We start from the raw sequence: 17,493 nt of genomic DNA on the forward strand, positions 1-17,493 counted from the left end.
AAGTGACCCAAGATGCAGAGCAAACTAACCAGCGCAGAGGAGGTCCCTGGTGTCCCTTCCCCACATTAAAATGAGAAAGTAAAAGTTGATGCAGGGATACACGAATACAACATACCTAGGATTCTGTATTCAAACAGAGCTTAATCACAAGTATTTACGTTCATCCTAACATTAGCAGCTCACAACTATAGCCAGAAATACTTGGAAATTTTGTCAAACAAACTTTTCTACTATTCATTAGCACATTTTGGCACCTTACGTTCAAAAAAAGAAATTGCAACAGGTAGCAATTCTAGCTAATTTAGGAAATCCTCCTATCCCGACATTTCCTAACCTACCAAACCTTGCAAACACTCCTCAACTTCCCCTCCAAGCCTTCCACCTTCTAAATCCTGTAATCTTTTCTTCCAGGGCTTCAAAGTATACCCAGGAGAGTGGTGAAGGCAATGCCATAATTTACATTACTTCAATAACTGCTTTTAAGACCACGCTCCCCAGCAACATGACAAGCATCTGCCTGGAGCAATTAATATGATCCCAAAGTGCACTAATGGTATCCACACCTTTAAAAAACTAATAATATATTATTTATATAGTTTATAAATAAAATAAAACTCACCCATACATGAGGAATTTCTTAACAATATTTCTGGAATATTTAGCTTTACTTAATTGGACGAAATCATCTGAAAAAAAAATACATTACAGTCACTTGATAAGCTCATTTCAGTCCTCCAGAAACAACTACAGAATTTTATGCACAATCGTGGGACCACAACTCCCTTCCTTATCACGTGCAAAGAGCAAATAAATAGAGAGAGAGAACATAGAGAGAGAGAACATAATGCTTTCCCTCAACAAGAATTATCTTCCAGGGCAGCCTTGGGTATTTCAATGAGAAAAAAGAGTGACTTATTATAAATAATCAGAATTAATCTTCAACATTTAAGAAATACCTCGCAATTCTTCAAAAGCCTGTTCTCGCTGTTCTTCATTACCATACTGAATATAACACTGGATCACCCGAGTTGAATCATGTGCAAATGCGATCTGCAATAAAGACCAGTTTAGGCCTTTAGACGAATACTCTCTGAAGATTTAGGTTTCTATCACGGTATTCATGTTTTATTGCATGTCTTTTAGAATTCTTTGCTAGACCTTTGTCTAGACCTTTGTCTTCATGAATAAAATCAGCCTAGGTTACTTGGAAGAAGAAATACTTGTTTTAATTGTACAAAATGAGATTCTTTGGTCTTGCTGCCTACCAATGCAGAGACACAGGGAGAGGTTTAACCATTACACACGATTCCTATCACAATTCAAACCAAACCAAACTTGTCTAATGATTAGACGCACAGTGTTTCTCATTTCTCTGAAAGCTACTTTTCCTAAGGGAAACTTTCTAATTCAAAATTTTATTACTCTGTGATTTTTTTTTTCTCATATAAGCAATCTAAGAATGTTTGGGCTTGGCAACCAAAGATATAGATAGAAGACAGACCTAAAAGCCTGTATCAGTAAATTTATCTATATACACATTGGCAATTGTAAGGTAATCCTTCCATCTCTCACATTTTCATTATAATCCCTGAACACAGAGGGACGCCAGTTGTCTGCCCTCGGCTCAGAGCGTGGTCAGGTCTGGGGATCCAGTCCTGCATCAGGCTCCCCACAGGGAGCCTGCTTCTCCCTCTGCCTATGCCTCTTCCTCTGTGTCTCTCATGAATAAATACATAAAATCTTTTTTTAAAAATCCCTGAACATATATATCTGTCTTATTCCTACAAAAATTGCTGTATTTCAACTATTGGATAAATATCCCTGAACTACTGGATAAATCAGATCTTCACTGCAGGACTTGTGGATCAATTTTCTATAGCAATAATCACAAATAATCAGTCATGAAAAATTATGCTTTACATTACCAGTCTACTTTAATAGTGCTTATTATTTGCTGCTCATTCTGTCTTTAAAATTTTTAATTCCAGCAAGTCAGAAGATGAAGGCAGACTTCCATCAAAGTCATGAATTTCAGAATAATTTTTTTTAAAGATTTTATTTATTTATTCATGAGAGACACACACACACACACACAGAGAGAGAGAGAGAGAGAGGCAGAGACACAAGCAGAGGGAGAAGTCAGGCTCTACGCAGGAAGCCTGATGTGGGACTCGATCCCAGGACTCCAGGATCACGCCCTGGGCTGAAGGCAGGTGCTAAGCCACTGAGTCACCCAGGCATCCCCAGAAGAATTTTCTTAGGGGAGGTTTGTAGAGATATTTTTGATAAAACTAAAAGCAAGATTTTTAAAAAAGAAGGTTGTTTTGTGCATATATTACTTACTATATAGCCAGGATCGATGCTTCAATACATATTTCTCATTTAAACCTCAAAGCAACCTTAAGGGTGTGCTGCTATATCTACTTTGCAGATGAGAAAACCAAGTTTATGAGAAGCTAAGGAACATGCTATCCTCTGACTCTGGGAATAAAACTTAACTTCTCTGAGTCCCAGATGTAGTAAATGTCCATCAGGGACGAAGACATTAAGTTAAAGGAGACAAAGTATGCCATGGTTTCTCAGTCATCAATACAGATTATTACTGTCCAAAGGCACATGCATTTTAAGCAGCAGAGTAAGGATCTGAATGCCACATTAGCACCTAAGGGCATGCAGTATCAAACTACAGTAGCTGGGGAAGGATCTGGAGGGTAAAATACTTATAAATCAAGGGTAACAGACTACTGCTGGAGCTGAGGAGGTGGTCTATACTAAAAAGACCTTTCTTCCTGGATAAATAAGGAAGCAGCTGCTGGGAACTTGCTTATTTCAAGACATTACTTCAAAATACAAAATAGCATCTAATTAGACCTATGTATATGGTTTGGCAAGATCATCCCCCCGGGTTCCCAAAGTTACTAAGTCTGTTGTCTGACAAGTCAATAGTTAACTAAGTATTTATCCAAATACACAAGAGTCAACAGAAGTTTATTATAAAATACAATTAAACAGCAACATTAAAAATTTGTTTAGTAACTCCCAAACCTATCATATTTTAAAGATCTCTGTATGATGTTTATAAAAGCAAGGAAGAAAAGAAGGAATAATCATCTGTTTATGTCATATATTCAAAAAAAGTCAGCAATTTAGAACATACGGAAGCATATGGAGTTCAAAGCAATTTTAAAGAACATGGATTTAAATTTTTAAATCTTTTTTTTTTATATAATTTTTTATTTATTTATGATAGTCACAGAGAGAGAGAGAGGCAAAGACACAGGCAGAGGGAGAAGCAGGCTCCATGCACCGGGAGCCCGACGTGGGATTCGATCCCAGGTCTCCAGGATCGCGCCCCGGGCCAAAGGCAGGCGCCAAACCACTGCGCCACCCAGGGATCCCGGATTTAAATTTTTAAAAATGCTACAACCAAATACTTGATATTGTAGTAATTTCCCAGCAGTAAGGCCCCCCACTATTAATTTTTTTTTAGTCAGTACTGTAAAAACTTGAAATTTTTGGCCAAATGCATTTAAAACAACAATTTCACTGATCATGAATAGTCACCTAGCCTTTACTGAGAGTGAGCCAATTTCAAGTTATACGTTAACTATGAGCCTGCCCTACTTACAGTTTTAATCTTCCCCTGAATCAGCTTCTGTAAATCACTCATCAGCTTCACTCTCTTTTCTTTGTCACAATCTTTTCTATAAATGAGAATAAAGAAGAAACACAGCTTAAGTAAAGACATTACATTAAACATAAGAAGCTAAAAACCCTATCAGGGTACATTCACCCCGTTAGGTGTGATTTTTCTCTTTGGAGGCAGCAAACCTCTGACATTAAAATTACTATTCCAGAGCAGCCAGAGAAAAGTAATTTTCTCAAAGACAAGAATTCATCTCACAAGGTGTAATTTTATGCATCAATTTAAATCTTCATAGCCGAACCTCAAAAGTAAAGAAAATAGTAAAACAAGTCCAAGAGACCAAACACTTAAGTATCTCAAAACCGAGCCAATCAGAAATTGTCCTTCATTTTCTCAGAACTCTGTCAGGAAGAATTTCCAATCCATTTGGATTCTCATGCATTCTCATAAATATATCTGACACCATCCTCATGATTCTGCACACTTCTGCCGTGGGCAGATATCCAATACTGATGCATCTAGTGGAGTGCTGAGTGCTCCCTGGATAACCCAAGTACTGTGCAGGTTAGCAAAGAACAATTCACTATTTACGGGGTTCACTGGTGCTCCCCCACCCTCACAAAGGACTGATCAAGATGCAATTACATGGGCAGCCTGGGTGGCTCAGTGGTTTAGTGCCGCCTTCAGCCCAGGGTATGATCCTGGAGACCCGGGATCGAGTCCCGCATTGGGCTCCCTGCATGGAGCCTGTTCCTCCCTCTGCCTGTGTCTCTGCCTCTGTCTCTCTCTCTCATGAATAAATAAATAAAATCTTTAAAAAAAAGATGTAATTACGTAGCATTACCTTCTTAATGTCTCCCAAATCTGCTTTGCCCGAACAACAATGTCATAGTTGGTTTTGTCACTGAGTTGCCTGCTTTGCTTTAGTTCTTTCTTCTTCTTTTTGAAGTCATCCCATTTAGGTTTCTTGGCTGCTGATTCTAGTCATAAAAGAAACTATTCAGTCATTAGAGAAATAAATTCCATTTAACATTCTGAACGCCATAAACCAGTACAAATTAGGTACACAGGGCAATGACTTATCAGGATCAATATTCCCTGGAAAAATACCATTCCCTATAAACTTATGCCTTATTTCATTTTCTAAGCAGTTTATACATCTTAAATTTGGTTGAAAACAACCATTCATTCATTCAACAGTTACACACGGACTCTTAACAGGACATCTATTTAGAAAAAAAAAGAAAGTTAAAAGGACTGTAAAAGCAACTGAAAATGTTAGGCTTCCTTTTCAACTGTGAAAAAGAAATTCTACTTTAAAACATTACAATCCTTGGTCTTTCGGTATAATCAGTTCTTAATGTAAACAGACATCAGTTCTTAATGTAAAGAAAAATTAATCTAAACTAAAATGGGAAAAAATGTACTAAAATTTTCACTACTTGGGAGTGTTGTTATCTATCATTTAAGTCTTAACACTAATCCTAGTAATATGCCCTGCCTCACATTGAAGAAACAAAGGCAATCAGGAGTTCATTTCATTCCTTGTCCAAAGCCACACAAGTCCTCAGTGGTGGAACCACGGCTGCAACCCAGAGACAACTATGAAACTTTGTGCTCCGCTGCATCTTCCTCATGACAGCACACGATCAAAATTTCTCAGTTTTCTACAGAGTAACGTTCTGCAAGTCTAGTATCTTTCTATTATTCTATTAGCATTTTGTCTTCAAAACCTAAGTCTCTTACCAAATGAATCAAAAAACCCAATTTAAAGAACAACTTAATAAAACGGGTATTATTTATACGAGTATCCTGCGAGGAATCCTTTGGACAATGACTTACTTCTAAACATCTCTCCTTCTCAGATTAGAAAACATACACGATAAAAAAAAGTTGGAAAATGCGAAAAACAAAACTCTATCAAGACCTATGTATAACTAGTAACATTTTCTTCCTGCCATTTCCCTATGCATGTTTTATATTAATTATTTAAAAATTCAGAATCTTAGTGCTTTACTTCAACATTATTCTACTGTAAGCATTCTTCCAGAAAATTGAATTATTCCTCAAGAATGTAATTTTTAATGGCTATACACTTTACTACAGTGTATCTAATTATTCCCTTTGCCTTTACTTATTTGTTCTCAGCCTGGTAACCAGATATCACAGGAAACTGAGGGCATGCTTCCTGTTTCTATCAGGGCACCATGCACCATTCAGCAGGAGAAGAGCTGACCCAGAGCTTATTTAATTCCACAAACCTCTGGGCCCCCAACACCTGCCAGGTGAGACTGCAGTATTTATAACAACTTTCGGGGTCTCTAGTATGCAACCCCCCCCCCCAGGTGCTGATATGAAAATACGAAAACATAAAATTAGAGTTCCATTTTGACATGTCAGGAACAGAACTCCCACAGAAAAGGAACCAGGGCTACATATATCATGTTAGGCCTTAATGTGAGAATGTGTGTGTGTTTAAAATGCAGGTGCCAAGAACTTTGGCTTATTTGGGGTCCTATACCCCTACTGGTTGTTATAATTTTTCTTTCTCATCTCCTGGCAAAGTGCACAGAAAACTCAAATGAATCATTCAATCAATCAGTAAAATCTGGCTTACAAAAAGGATGTTTCACTGAGGTTCCACTGTATGAAGCTGCTCCAGCTCAGCTTCACTCCACAGCCAGGAAGGGCCTAGGAAGTAAGCTACTCTAAGCATCAGACAACTCTGCCCAGGGAAGGTGCTTTCCGGTGCTTACTGATTCCTGCCTGCCCCCCATGCCCCCAAATGCTGCCTGTCCAGGATAAGAACGGGAGATCTCTACCAGACTTCTACTGCCCACCCCGTGCACAACAAATCAGGAGGGGCAAGGTTTCCTCAAGGACGATGCTTAATTCATCAGTACTCACCATCACTTTTACCATCTGCCTGGAATTTTCTCTTCCTGTTGAATTTATTTGCCTGCTGAAATTTGTTCTTTGGTATTTTATCCCCTTGTTGCTTATTTTTGAACTGCTTTACACCTTTTTTCCCAGGTTTTATGGCACATTTCTCAAAGTTCTTAGATGTGATTTTAGGTCCACCTTCCTTGACAACTTTCCTTGGGAATGTCTTTGACGAACCAGAATCTAGGGACAATAATAAGTAACTATCAGAGTTCAGTGATCCTGAGCCTAGATCTCTTTTATCCACTGGTATTTGTTACACAAAATTAGGTGTTCTTTACAAAACATGCTTTGTCCTACTGTCAAATACAGACAGTGAGATATTAAAAAATCAAAACAATATCTAAAACTTTTCTAATTTAGGGGTGCCTGGGTGGCTCAGTCGGTTGAGCATCTGACTTGATTTCAGCTCAGGTCATGATCTCAGGGTTGTGGGATCAAGTCCCAAGTCAAGCTCTGTGCTGGGCATGGAGCCTGCTTGGGATTCTCTCATTCCCTCTGCCCTCTCTGCCCCAACCCCCCCTCCATCCCTGCCACCTGCACATGTGTGCTCTTTCTCTCTCAAATAAATTTCTAATTTATAAAATTATAATACAGATTCACTACAGAAAATGGACAAACTAGAGAAATGCAATAAAAAAAAAAAAGAAATGCAATAAAAACTATCCATAATGCTATCGATAACTATTGTTGTCAGTCAGGTGTATTCCCATTTTAAGCATGTAACATTACTTGATAAGATGAAAAATATTATTTATGTATTGTATTCTACCTTAATGACTTCTTATTGTTCAAGTCTTCACACATAATTTTTAAGTTTAATAACAATGAATCTAAAAATAAAGTGCTTAAAATTTAGAAATACTGTATTAAATCACCTATCAAATTAAAATTAAAGATGCCAATTTATTTAAAAATTTTAAGGATGTATTATTTTATTAAATATCATATTGAATTAAAGGCATTAATTTTTCAGAATTGCTACTTTGGGAGAATTTTCCTCAAAACCTATAATACAGTTATCTGATAAAAATCAGCTAACTAACCTTGTAAATGAAGTGCCTAACAAAGGAGATGAAAACTGCAACAGCTATGCCCTAAGATTGTTGCAAGAAAAAAAATAAGATTACTTAGGAATCACTTAGGCATTTACAGAGTCCCTGACTCTTCTGTTCTGCAATAGTGACACCTGATGGAGTAATAGAGACTCCACAATTAGAAACACTAAAGATGAAAAGTATTCAGTTCACCAGCAGTATGCATTTATCAGGCACAATTTATCAAACGTTACCATAAAATGCTGCAGTAAATTAATGAAGAAAATGAGGCAGCAGCATTCCCAGCTAAGATCAGGGGTCTCCCGTGAGTATAGCATCCCCCAATTATCCTGGCAATTTCTTAGATGTCTTACTTTCATGGGAAACACACAAACTTCAGACACAGTAACTCCTACTTTTTCCTAATCCTGATCCATGAATACAGGCGGCATCTGCTCTAGGCCTCTTCACCCCACCAACCCCTCCCTCCAATTGCAGGAACACCACCACCACATGGGAGGCATGGTTTGCTATGGCTTCTTACCACTGTTTTTATGAAATCTTTTTTTTTCTTGTGATGTCTTTGCACCTTTTCCTATGAACTTTTTTTTCCCTTTAACTTCCATCATAGCAGTTCTGGAAGACAAAAACAAAACCCAAAAATAATCACTGGGTTGCTCTCAGCCAGTAAGAGTCATCCATCAGTCCACATTCAGTCCCCAGGGTTCACAGATGCAGGACAAAACACCAGGTACACCATGGGCCCAAGTCCAGGAACTATGAAAGCAGTGCTTTTAAGATTTTACAAATAAAAATAAACAAGATACCAACACAAAAACTAAGAACACACACACACACACATTGGCTAATGTGTGATATCTGGAGACAATGATTCACCAATAGTTCTGGGTAAAAACAAACCACTACTTATGTTAAATATGACAGAAGTATCAGTGTTTGTGTTTCTTAATAATCTAGGATGACTCTGAGATAAGAAACTGACAATTTCACAATTCGATTTCTTGGTTTCCATCCTAAAAAGTTTGGAACAAACAACAGGCTGCACTTACCATATAGTTAAGTTAATGAAAGAAAACCAAAGATTACCTCCTACAAGTTCCCTATATAACCCAGATTAGCTGAAATAAAGACTAACTTCAAATTGCTTTTTTTAGAGATGACCAATAATTTTCAGTGCCCCCCCCCCAAAATAAGATTATGTTGGAATAGGTAATATTTAGAGGAAATCAAACAAGTCACTTCTCAGTACAGAGACCTCATCATGCACAAGGTATTTGACAAAACCCCCTCAATTGCCCAAGGCTCCTGAAAATAGTGAATAGATCAAGAACAAATGTCATCTAGCTATTTCTCCACTTTCCAAAGTCATACATTCAATTCATTTCCAAAGTTCTAAAGCCAATCCTCTAGAGCAGACCTGAGAAATCCCTAAACAATACCAGATATTTCTAAAATAAGAATTTCCCACTGAAGAACTAATTTTGCAAGACTACTAGCGGGTAGAAGAAAAAAGAAGGTTCAAAGATGGCATGTATTTTGCATTCAATGAAAATAATTAAGTAGGCTTTTTAAAGAAAGGCTTTCAGAGTCTTTTCATCTGTTCACTGAAGCCATCGGTCACCAAGCACAGGCTAAAGTACGCAATATTTTGGAACCCTAGTTGACTCGCTTTTCTGGAAACATCTCAAGGGACAAGTAAGGTTCCAAACAACTCTCTGGAAAGTACAACTTGGTTTAGGCTTTACAAGTATAGCTCTTAGCCATGGATGGCCCCTATGTACCCCCTTTCCTTAAGTCCTTGGTTAACTGTAGGGTCATTTTATCATTTGGATGCTTTATCACCACACCTGCCTCCTCAGTTCTTCTATGCTTATACTCCTCTAAAAATCCAGTCATTTACAGATTTTCTCTGTACATTTGTTTTAACCACTTATTTTGAAATAACTTTAGTTTTACAGAAGAGTTTGGAAAGACAGAGTTCCAGTACACTCCCAAGTCAGCTTCCTCTAAAGTTAACATCCCACCCCAGAGTTTTGTCAAAATTACGAAAGAACATTAACATGATACTATCAACTTCGGGTTTTGCCAGTCCTTTTTCTGTTCCAGGATTCGCTGCGTTTAGTCATCAAGTCTCCTTAGCTTCCACCAACCTGTGACAGTTTCTCCGTCTTCTCTCTCACTTTTGAACGGTCCTGGTCAGGCACTTTGCGGAATATTCTCATTTGGGGTTTGCCTGAGATTTTCTCATGGTTAGACCGGTGTTATGGATATTTCTGGAGAGTATCACAGAGGTGAAGCACCCGTAGCGGTGACATTAACCTTGATCACTTGGTTAAGGCAGTGCTTGCTGGCTTTTTCCACTGTAAAATTATCATCTGTCCCTTTCCATACTCTGCTTATTAGAAGCAGAGTCACCAAGTTCAGCCCACACCAGGGGAGAGGAATTAAGCTCCACTTCCTAGCGGGAGGAGTACTAAAGAATTTTGTTAAAAATCTCTATGTTAAAAAAAAAAAAAAAAAAAAAAAAAAAAAAATCTCTATGTTAAAATCACCACAGCAACTAACAAAGATGTGGGGTGATACATTTTGGGATTATGCAAATACCCTATGTGTATCCCTCGGATTTTAGCGTCCTCCAGAGGATCCTGCCTGCAGCAATTACTGGGGTGTTTCCATGGTGATGAGGGTGATTTCCCTTGTTATGTCTACTCTAACATTTTTAATTCTTCAGTAAGGAAAGTTTGTCTCTTCTTCTCCATTACTTATACATCATTGCGGTCTCACATGTATTTTCCTAACTTGAGACAGAACCTAATCCTATAGTGACCGTTGCTCAAACTGTTCCAGCTTTGGCCAGGTGGCAGTCTCCTGTGCTTCTGTGCCTGGATGACATGGTCCATCTGGCATCTTTTTTTCATGTCCTTACTTCCTAGCACTTCTTCCAAGTTCATCTCCTGTTTTTCCTGCACTAGTCCTGAAATCAGCCATTTCTCCAGGAACCCTGGCTCCCTTTACTGAGAAAAGTAGGATCTGAGGGTACCACACAGGGTTGGTAATACAGGTCTGTATACTAACCTATATGGACACATTAGGTGAAATAAGTTCATTCTATTGTCTCCAACTCTAATTTGCTCTAGTCCTCCCCCTCTTGCTTCCCCCCCTTGACAATGAGACACTTGCCTCCCAGGATCCCCCATTGATTTGTGCAGCACATGTAGCTTTAGAGTGCTAAACTGTATGCCTATGGGAAACAAATTTAACAACTATAAGACACAGTTTATTTACAGCCTTTTTCCCCCTTTTTCCTCACAGTATCCATTCAAAATACTGTTTTTCAAGATTACTTACGTCAACTCCCTCACCACCTTGATCAGTGAGGTCCTTTTATACATTTTGTACAAGTTAGATTTATTTTTAGCAACCTGCATCCCATTTCCAGATATGTTGGCTGACTTTTATCATCTGCAGTCAAGTTCACTCTTCAATGTACGGTGCCGACTCTGACAAACGCAGTCACGTCTCCTCCACCTCGATACCTTAGAGGACAGTTTCCTAACTCCAAAAAGTCTCCAGTGAGTCCCTTTGCAATCACCTTCTCCTGGCTCTCTTAGCAATCTATGATCTGTTTTTCATCCCTCTTGTTTTGCCTGTTTTTCAAATATGTCTTATAAATGAAATCAAACTATATATGGCCCATTGGGTATGGCTTCTTTCACTTAGCAAAATGCATCTGCTTGGGGACCCTGTATCATCATATCCAACCACCACATTACTGTGGCTCTCAGAACTCTCTTTTGTTCTTGACTCTCTTCTCCACTCAGGCTCTATCTCTTGCTCAGATTGGTTTTTGCAGTGGATCTGATCTGCTATGACCCACATGCTGCTGCCTGATTAATCTTCCACAAAGTTTCCAATTTCGAGCCATCTCCCTGCGCCAACACCTTCAAAAGTTTCCCCCTGCCTCCAGGAAACATTTCAAACTCACACTGGCATTTGAAGCCGCTCAAAGTTTGGTTCTGTACATACCCTTATCACAAACAACAAGCAGAAGCTAAACTTCCTCACTGTTCTTTTTCAGGATTCAAACTTTAAAGCCATTTTTTTTTAAGATTTTATTTATTTATTCATGAGACAGACACACACAGAGACACAGGCAGAGGGAGAAGCAGGCTCCCTGAGGAGAGCCTAATGCAGGACTCAATCCCAGGACCCCGGATCATGACCCGAGCCAAAGGCAGATGCTCAACGCCTGAGCCACCCAGGAGGCCCTAAAGCCATTCTATTAGTAATACCCATCCTTCAAACCCAGCTTCAGTAACAATTTTCTTATTGTTTCTCCTCCGTATGCCTCCTTTCTTTCCCAAATGATTTTCCTTCTTAATCCCTTTTGGCACATTTTAATGTCCTTCTTGTAACATCACACCTTGGACTTGAAATATATTGCATACCTACACACTCTGTGCCAGAAAATTATTAGTTTGAAAAAGACGTATGAAAAAGAAATTCAAAGTGGTGGAGCAGAAGCAAACAAAACTAAAACAAAACACGCTTGAGCGTTATAACTGAATTATGTATAAGGTGTCCAAAAGGCATAGAGCTGAGAGCCCAATTTTGTCTTGTAAAATAAAATAGCCAAGATTTCCCTGATGGAGGACAGGTAACTGATCCCACCCTCTCTGCAGGCTTAGCAAGCACCACACTCTGAAAGAGGTCAACATTCAATATCTAACCTCTAAAGAGTGGCATTTCTCAAGTCTTCCCCGCCTCTCTCCAGGTGTCTTCCTAAGTGATCTCAACCAATCCCATGGCTTTCTATGCTTAGGCCCCCCACACTGTTTCCCACAAGGAACTGCTCCTTGGGTCCCAGACCTGGGTACCAACTGCCTGCCTGACACCTCCACTCACAGGACTCACAGGCCCTTTGCCCTCAGGAAGTCCAAGATGAAATTAACTATGTCTCCACTGCGTTAACAGCCCCAAACAATAACATCCTCAGCTATTATGCCCCATCCTACTCTTCCCCTCTCAGCCAGGGGCACATCACCCACGCCACCCCGCAGGGGAAGGCCGATGATGTTCCCCTGACATTTTCCTCTCCCTTGTCTGCTCAGCTCCATCCTCCCACAAGTTCTTTTGAATCCCCTTTAAAAATACCTCTAACCCTTAACTTGCATCTCCACAACCACCACCCTAATCCAAACCATTAATACTTTCCAATTATAGAACTCACGCATCATCAAGTTCTATACAATTCCTAGAGAAGCCCGTGTCTGTCGTGTTCCTTCCTCCTAAACCCCCAGGGTTCCCTACAAATGAGAATAGAAAGGGGAATGTTCTGGGCCCCTGGGCGGCTCAGGGGTTGAGCGTCTCTGCCTTCGGCTCAGGTCGTGATCCCGGGGTCCTGGGATCGAGTCCAACAGGGAGCCTGCTTCTCCCTCTGCCTGTGTCTCTGTCCCTCTCTCTGTCTCATGAATGAACAAACACAATCTTTAAAAATGCGGGGGGGTGGGGGGAGAGAGAATGTCCTCCCACGGTATCGAAATAAGATCTGGACCGCTGCGGCCGGCCTCCAAAGTCCTAGCGAAGCGCCCTCCCCCTCGCCCCCGCCCCCGCCCTCGACCCCGACCCCGCGCCCACCGGTGCCCTTTCCGCAGCGCCCCCCGCGGGGACCCAGCCCCGGGTACCGCCTCTGGGTGAAGTACTCTCCCCCGGGCTCGCAGAGCTCAGGGCCGCCTCTCGCCCCGCCCCAGGTCTCAGCTCGCAGGCCAGGTCAGGCTCCCTTCTCCCCACCTCAGCCCCCAGCTCGGTTCCGTCCCGGCGCCGCCGACTCGCAGCCGTGCAGGCGGGCTGTAAACCGAGCCCCAGCTCGCCGCGGGCGGAGCGATGGCGGCCCGCAGCGGCCCCGGCCGGGAATTCAGAGACCGAACGGGGTCCAGGCGGACCCAGCTCGCAGGACCGTCCAGCAGGCGCCCGGCCGCCCGGACACACCCCCCACCCCCCGCGGCGCCGGGCAGGCGGCGAGCGAACCCCTCCAGCGGCGGCCGCCGCGCTCACCTCACACATGCGGCCGGAGCAGGCGTGTGGCCGGTGCCGGAGCCGGAGCCGGAGCCGGAGCGGGCCCACGTTCCACCGCGCCGCTTCCGCTTCCTCCACTCGCCCCGCCCCCCCAGCCCCGCCTTTTCCTTCTTCCGCCGCGGACCTGGGGTTAAAGGTTAGGAATCAGCGGGGAAAACGGAACTCAGGCATTTCTATTGGTCCGCCCCTATGACCTCATCTATAGGCGCCACGCGTCAGTTTTGGCCCTTAAAAGGACCCGTCGGGCGACCGCGTGTCGGCGGCCCCGGAAAGTGACGCCATTAACCCTGTAGCTCCCAGGCCGGGGGAAGGAGCGCGGCTTCTCGCCCCGGGGTTGACGTGCTGTCGGCGGCGCCTGACGCTAACACCAAAATAGACTTTATTCGAGTGCGTTCATTTGTACCCTCTCTTGGCAGCCTAGCGTGGAGGATAAAAGGGATATCTCGGAAGTCAGTTTGAATTTTAATGCTTTTTTTGTCTGTTTCATTTGCTAGCTGTGTGGCTTTGGGCAAATGACCGTGCTTCTCGGAGCGCTGGTCACCAGATCAATAAAATAGGGATCGCCGAGTGGTAAGAGCGCTCCTCAGGGACGCCTCCGCGGCGCAGGGGTGGAGCAGCTGCCTTTGGCTCAGGTCCTGATCCTGGGGTCCCGCATCGGGGTCCCTGCAGGGAGCCTGCTTCTCCCTCTGCCTGTGTCTGTGCCTCTCTGCGTGTCGCTCATGAATAGATAGATGATAGGCAGGTAGGTAGATGATAGAAAGGGAAGGAAGCGCTTGTCACGGTGAGCGGTGGTGGTAAGCGCTTAGGGAACCTCATTTTTTACGTCTGGTCATTTCTCCAGGTTGCTGTTGTCCCATTTTCCAGCCCAGGTAATGAGACTGTGGTGAGGGTACCATCCCCCGCTGTACAGACACCCCAGACTTGGTTCTGATGCCCGCCGTTGGATTTAAGGCCCACCGGGATGATACGGGGCGAGGTCCTCTGCAGGTCCTCTCTTGACACCTGCACAGATCTCCCACCCAAGGTCCCTTTCGCAGGTTGTAGGGGTTGGGACACTAGCCTGTCTTTTGGCCACCCGGAAAGTTGAGGAGTTGGGCGGTGGTCAGGAGTGTGGTGAGCAGTCAGGGTTTACTGTCTCGCGGAGACCACGTCGTTTCATGCCCCTGAGGGCGTTAGGCTGGAGACTGGTCATCACTACGCTTCCTGCATCCTGCATCCTGTCCTGCGGGCTGGAGCCCTCACTACCCTCAGGCACCCATCCCACTACCCAGCACACAGATGTTTACTAAGTACTTGTTGTTTGCCTTAACTGTTGTAAGTACGTTTGCATTTCAGGTCACTTAAGGCCCGTAAGAACAGGGATGCTTGGGGGGCTCCGTGGTTGAGCGTCTGCCTTTGGCTCAGGCCCTGAGATGGAATCCCTCGTCCGGCTCCCTGCGAAGAACCTGCTTCTTCCTCTCCCTGTGTCTCTGCTTCTCTCTGCATCTCTCATGAATAAATGAATAAAATCTTAAAAAAAAAAAAAAAAAAGAGAGAGATACACCATACCACATAATACCTGGAATACCTGGAAGTGATATAGGGATATGCTTTTCTCTCTCTCTCTCTCTCTCTCTTTTTTTTTTTTTTTTTTTACATTTTTATTTATTTATTTGAGAGCCCAAGATAGCACAAGCTGGGGAAGGGGCAGAGGGAGAACAGACTCTCTGCTCAGCGGGGAGATACGTTTTTCTTTTCAAGGCCCCACATAGCAGCACCCCATATCCTCCCAGACACGCCCATGTAAATTTTAAACATATATTATCAAACCCTACTGTTCATTTGTCTTTTCACCAGGGAGAGAAGAAAAAAAAATCACATACCTAAGTCATAGATTATTATTAGTAATGTGATTTATAGAGTCCTTTGTGCTGCCAAAAACTGGGTTGTTTTTGTTTGGAATGAGTGGAAAGTGTCTCCTGGTTGTGCAGAATAGCTACAACAACAACAAAAAGCTTATCTTGTAATTTTGCAGTTAACAAAGTTAAGACCATTAATTAATTCTTCAAGGATCTAATGGTCTAAATGTTAAGCATTAGGAATATGTGTATTTCTAGAAGCATACAGTGCTCTCTTAAATGATACAGCACACAACTTAATCAGAGCAGCTAGACTTGTACACATCTAAGAGGTGTAATTAAGAGGACTGGCATTGGAATCAAATGACTCTGGCTGTAGGGCCATGGACAAGATAGTTAATCTCCATGAATTTCAGTTTCTGCATATATAAAATAGGAATAGTAGCGCTTATCTTTTGGGGTTGCCACATGACTCAAAAATAATAACCGTAAAGTTATTAACCAGCAGTAAATGTTGAGCGATGCATAGCTTGAGAGAAGAGAAAGAGAGAACCAAGCTGTATCCACTGGAAAATGCTTTTAGGGGCAAGTAATGGAAATTTCACCTATTAATGGTTTAAGCAATAATTCTTCACAAAGCAGAAATTGTAAAGGAGGTAGTTTCCTGACTCAATGACACGATGATGTCATCACAGACTCAAGCTCTTTCATTGTTTCTGGGCTCCACTATCCTCAGTGTGTTGACTTCTAATGTTCACACTTGTTGCTTTTATTTCTTTTCTTTTCTTTCCCCTCTGTACCTGTTGATCACCCTGCCCCGGTCCTCCCACCATGTCCTCTGCACTCTGGCAACCACCAATCTATTCTTTCGATGAGTTTCAATTTTTTTTTTAGATACTACATAAAAGAGAAACCATACAGAATTTGTTTTTTCTCTGACTTATTTCACTGTTGCTTTCTGAGGCCAGGATACTCAGTTACAAGAATTATTTTTTATTTAAAAAAAGATTTTATTTATTTATTCATGAGAGACACAGAGAAAGGCAGAGACATAGACAGAGGGAGAAGCAGGCTCCCTGCAGATCTGCCTGATGTGGGACACGATCCCGGGACCCCGGATCACGCCCTGAGCCTAAAGCAGACACTCGACCACTGAGCCAACCCAGGCGTCCCAGTTACAAGATTTATATCAGAGTTTAGGACTAGGAGAATGGAGAAAGGGATGAAATTCACCAGTTTCCACCCAATAGAACTCTGTCCTTTTATCCCAGATGGAAATGACCTAGCAGGACTTCTATTTCAGTGCCTGGAGCTGGGTTACAAGGCCACCCTGAGAATCAGAAGACCATCAAACATAATGTTAATCATGGCATTTGCATTTAATTATTTTTTCAGGACTCTGGAAAAATTAAAGGTCACTTGGCAAATATGCTTCCATCTCACGGTAGAGATTTAATCTGCAATTTAAACTAATCTGTTTTAAAACTTAAAATAACTGCAGTAAGCTAAAACTTAAAATACTTGTAGTATTCAAGGTGGCGGATCTCAATCTTGGCCACACGTCAGAATCACCTGTAGCGTAAAACGAAACAAAACAGTAATGCTGATTTAATTAGTCTGAAGTGGGGCCTGGGCATTGTGGATTTGGAACATTTCCCACACTACCATGTAGCTAAAACTAGAGCCACTTGTTTAAAGAATGGATTTCTAGTTGTTGATTTGATTTTCTAGTTAACTGAGGATTAAACCTTAGAACTCCTTTTGTGCCACCAGAATTAAAGAATTAAATGTATAATACGTTTGTCTCTGTGAGTAGAATGTCTTGGACATAACTATATCTTTCTTTGCTGCTTGAGGTCTCTATTAGTTATTTAGTGTTAAGATATATTGAAAATCATTTAAATTTGAAATACATACTTTCAAACGTATTTTG

At 41.9% G+C, this 17,493-nt stretch overlaps 1 protein-coding gene across 3 annotated transcripts in view; it reads right to left on the reverse strand.

Annotated features, from left to right (window-relative positions):
* Positions 1-13,837, reverse strand: part of PUM3 (pumilio RNA binding family member 3) — a 44,677-nt gene extending 30,840 nt beyond the window's left edge. Inside the window, exons 1-7 of one of the 3 annotated variants that reach the window (XM_025423428.3) lie at positions 13,702-13,837; positions 8,171-8,262; positions 6,554-6,772; positions 4,491-4,626; positions 3,629-3,704; positions 957-1,050; positions 620-686 (exon numbers count right to left, since the gene is read on the reverse strand). In XM_025423428.3, coding sequence (XP_025279213.3) covers positions 620-686; positions 957-1,050; positions 3,629-3,704; positions 4,491-4,626; positions 6,554-6,772; positions 8,171-8,255 — 677 coding nt within the window. In that variant the 5' untranslated portion in view covers positions 8,256-8,262; positions 13,702-13,837. Of the gene's footprint in view, positions 1-619; positions 687-956; positions 1,051-3,628; positions 3,705-4,490; positions 4,627-6,553; positions 6,773-8,170; positions 8,263-9,797; positions 9,821-13,437; positions 13,542-13,701 lie in introns of those variants that run through there. The other 2 variants (XM_049092480.1, XM_049092481.1) reach the window with 2 other exon arrangements.
* Positions 13,838-17,493: the final 3,656 nt, after the last annotated feature.

The sequence above is a fragment of the Canis lupus genome, chromosome 1 (assembly GCF_003254725.2).
Source record: "Canis lupus dingo isolate Sandy chromosome 1, ASM325472v2, whole genome shotgun sequence".
Lineage (NCBI taxonomy): Eukaryota > Metazoa > Chordata > Mammalia > Carnivora > Canidae > Canis > Canis lupus.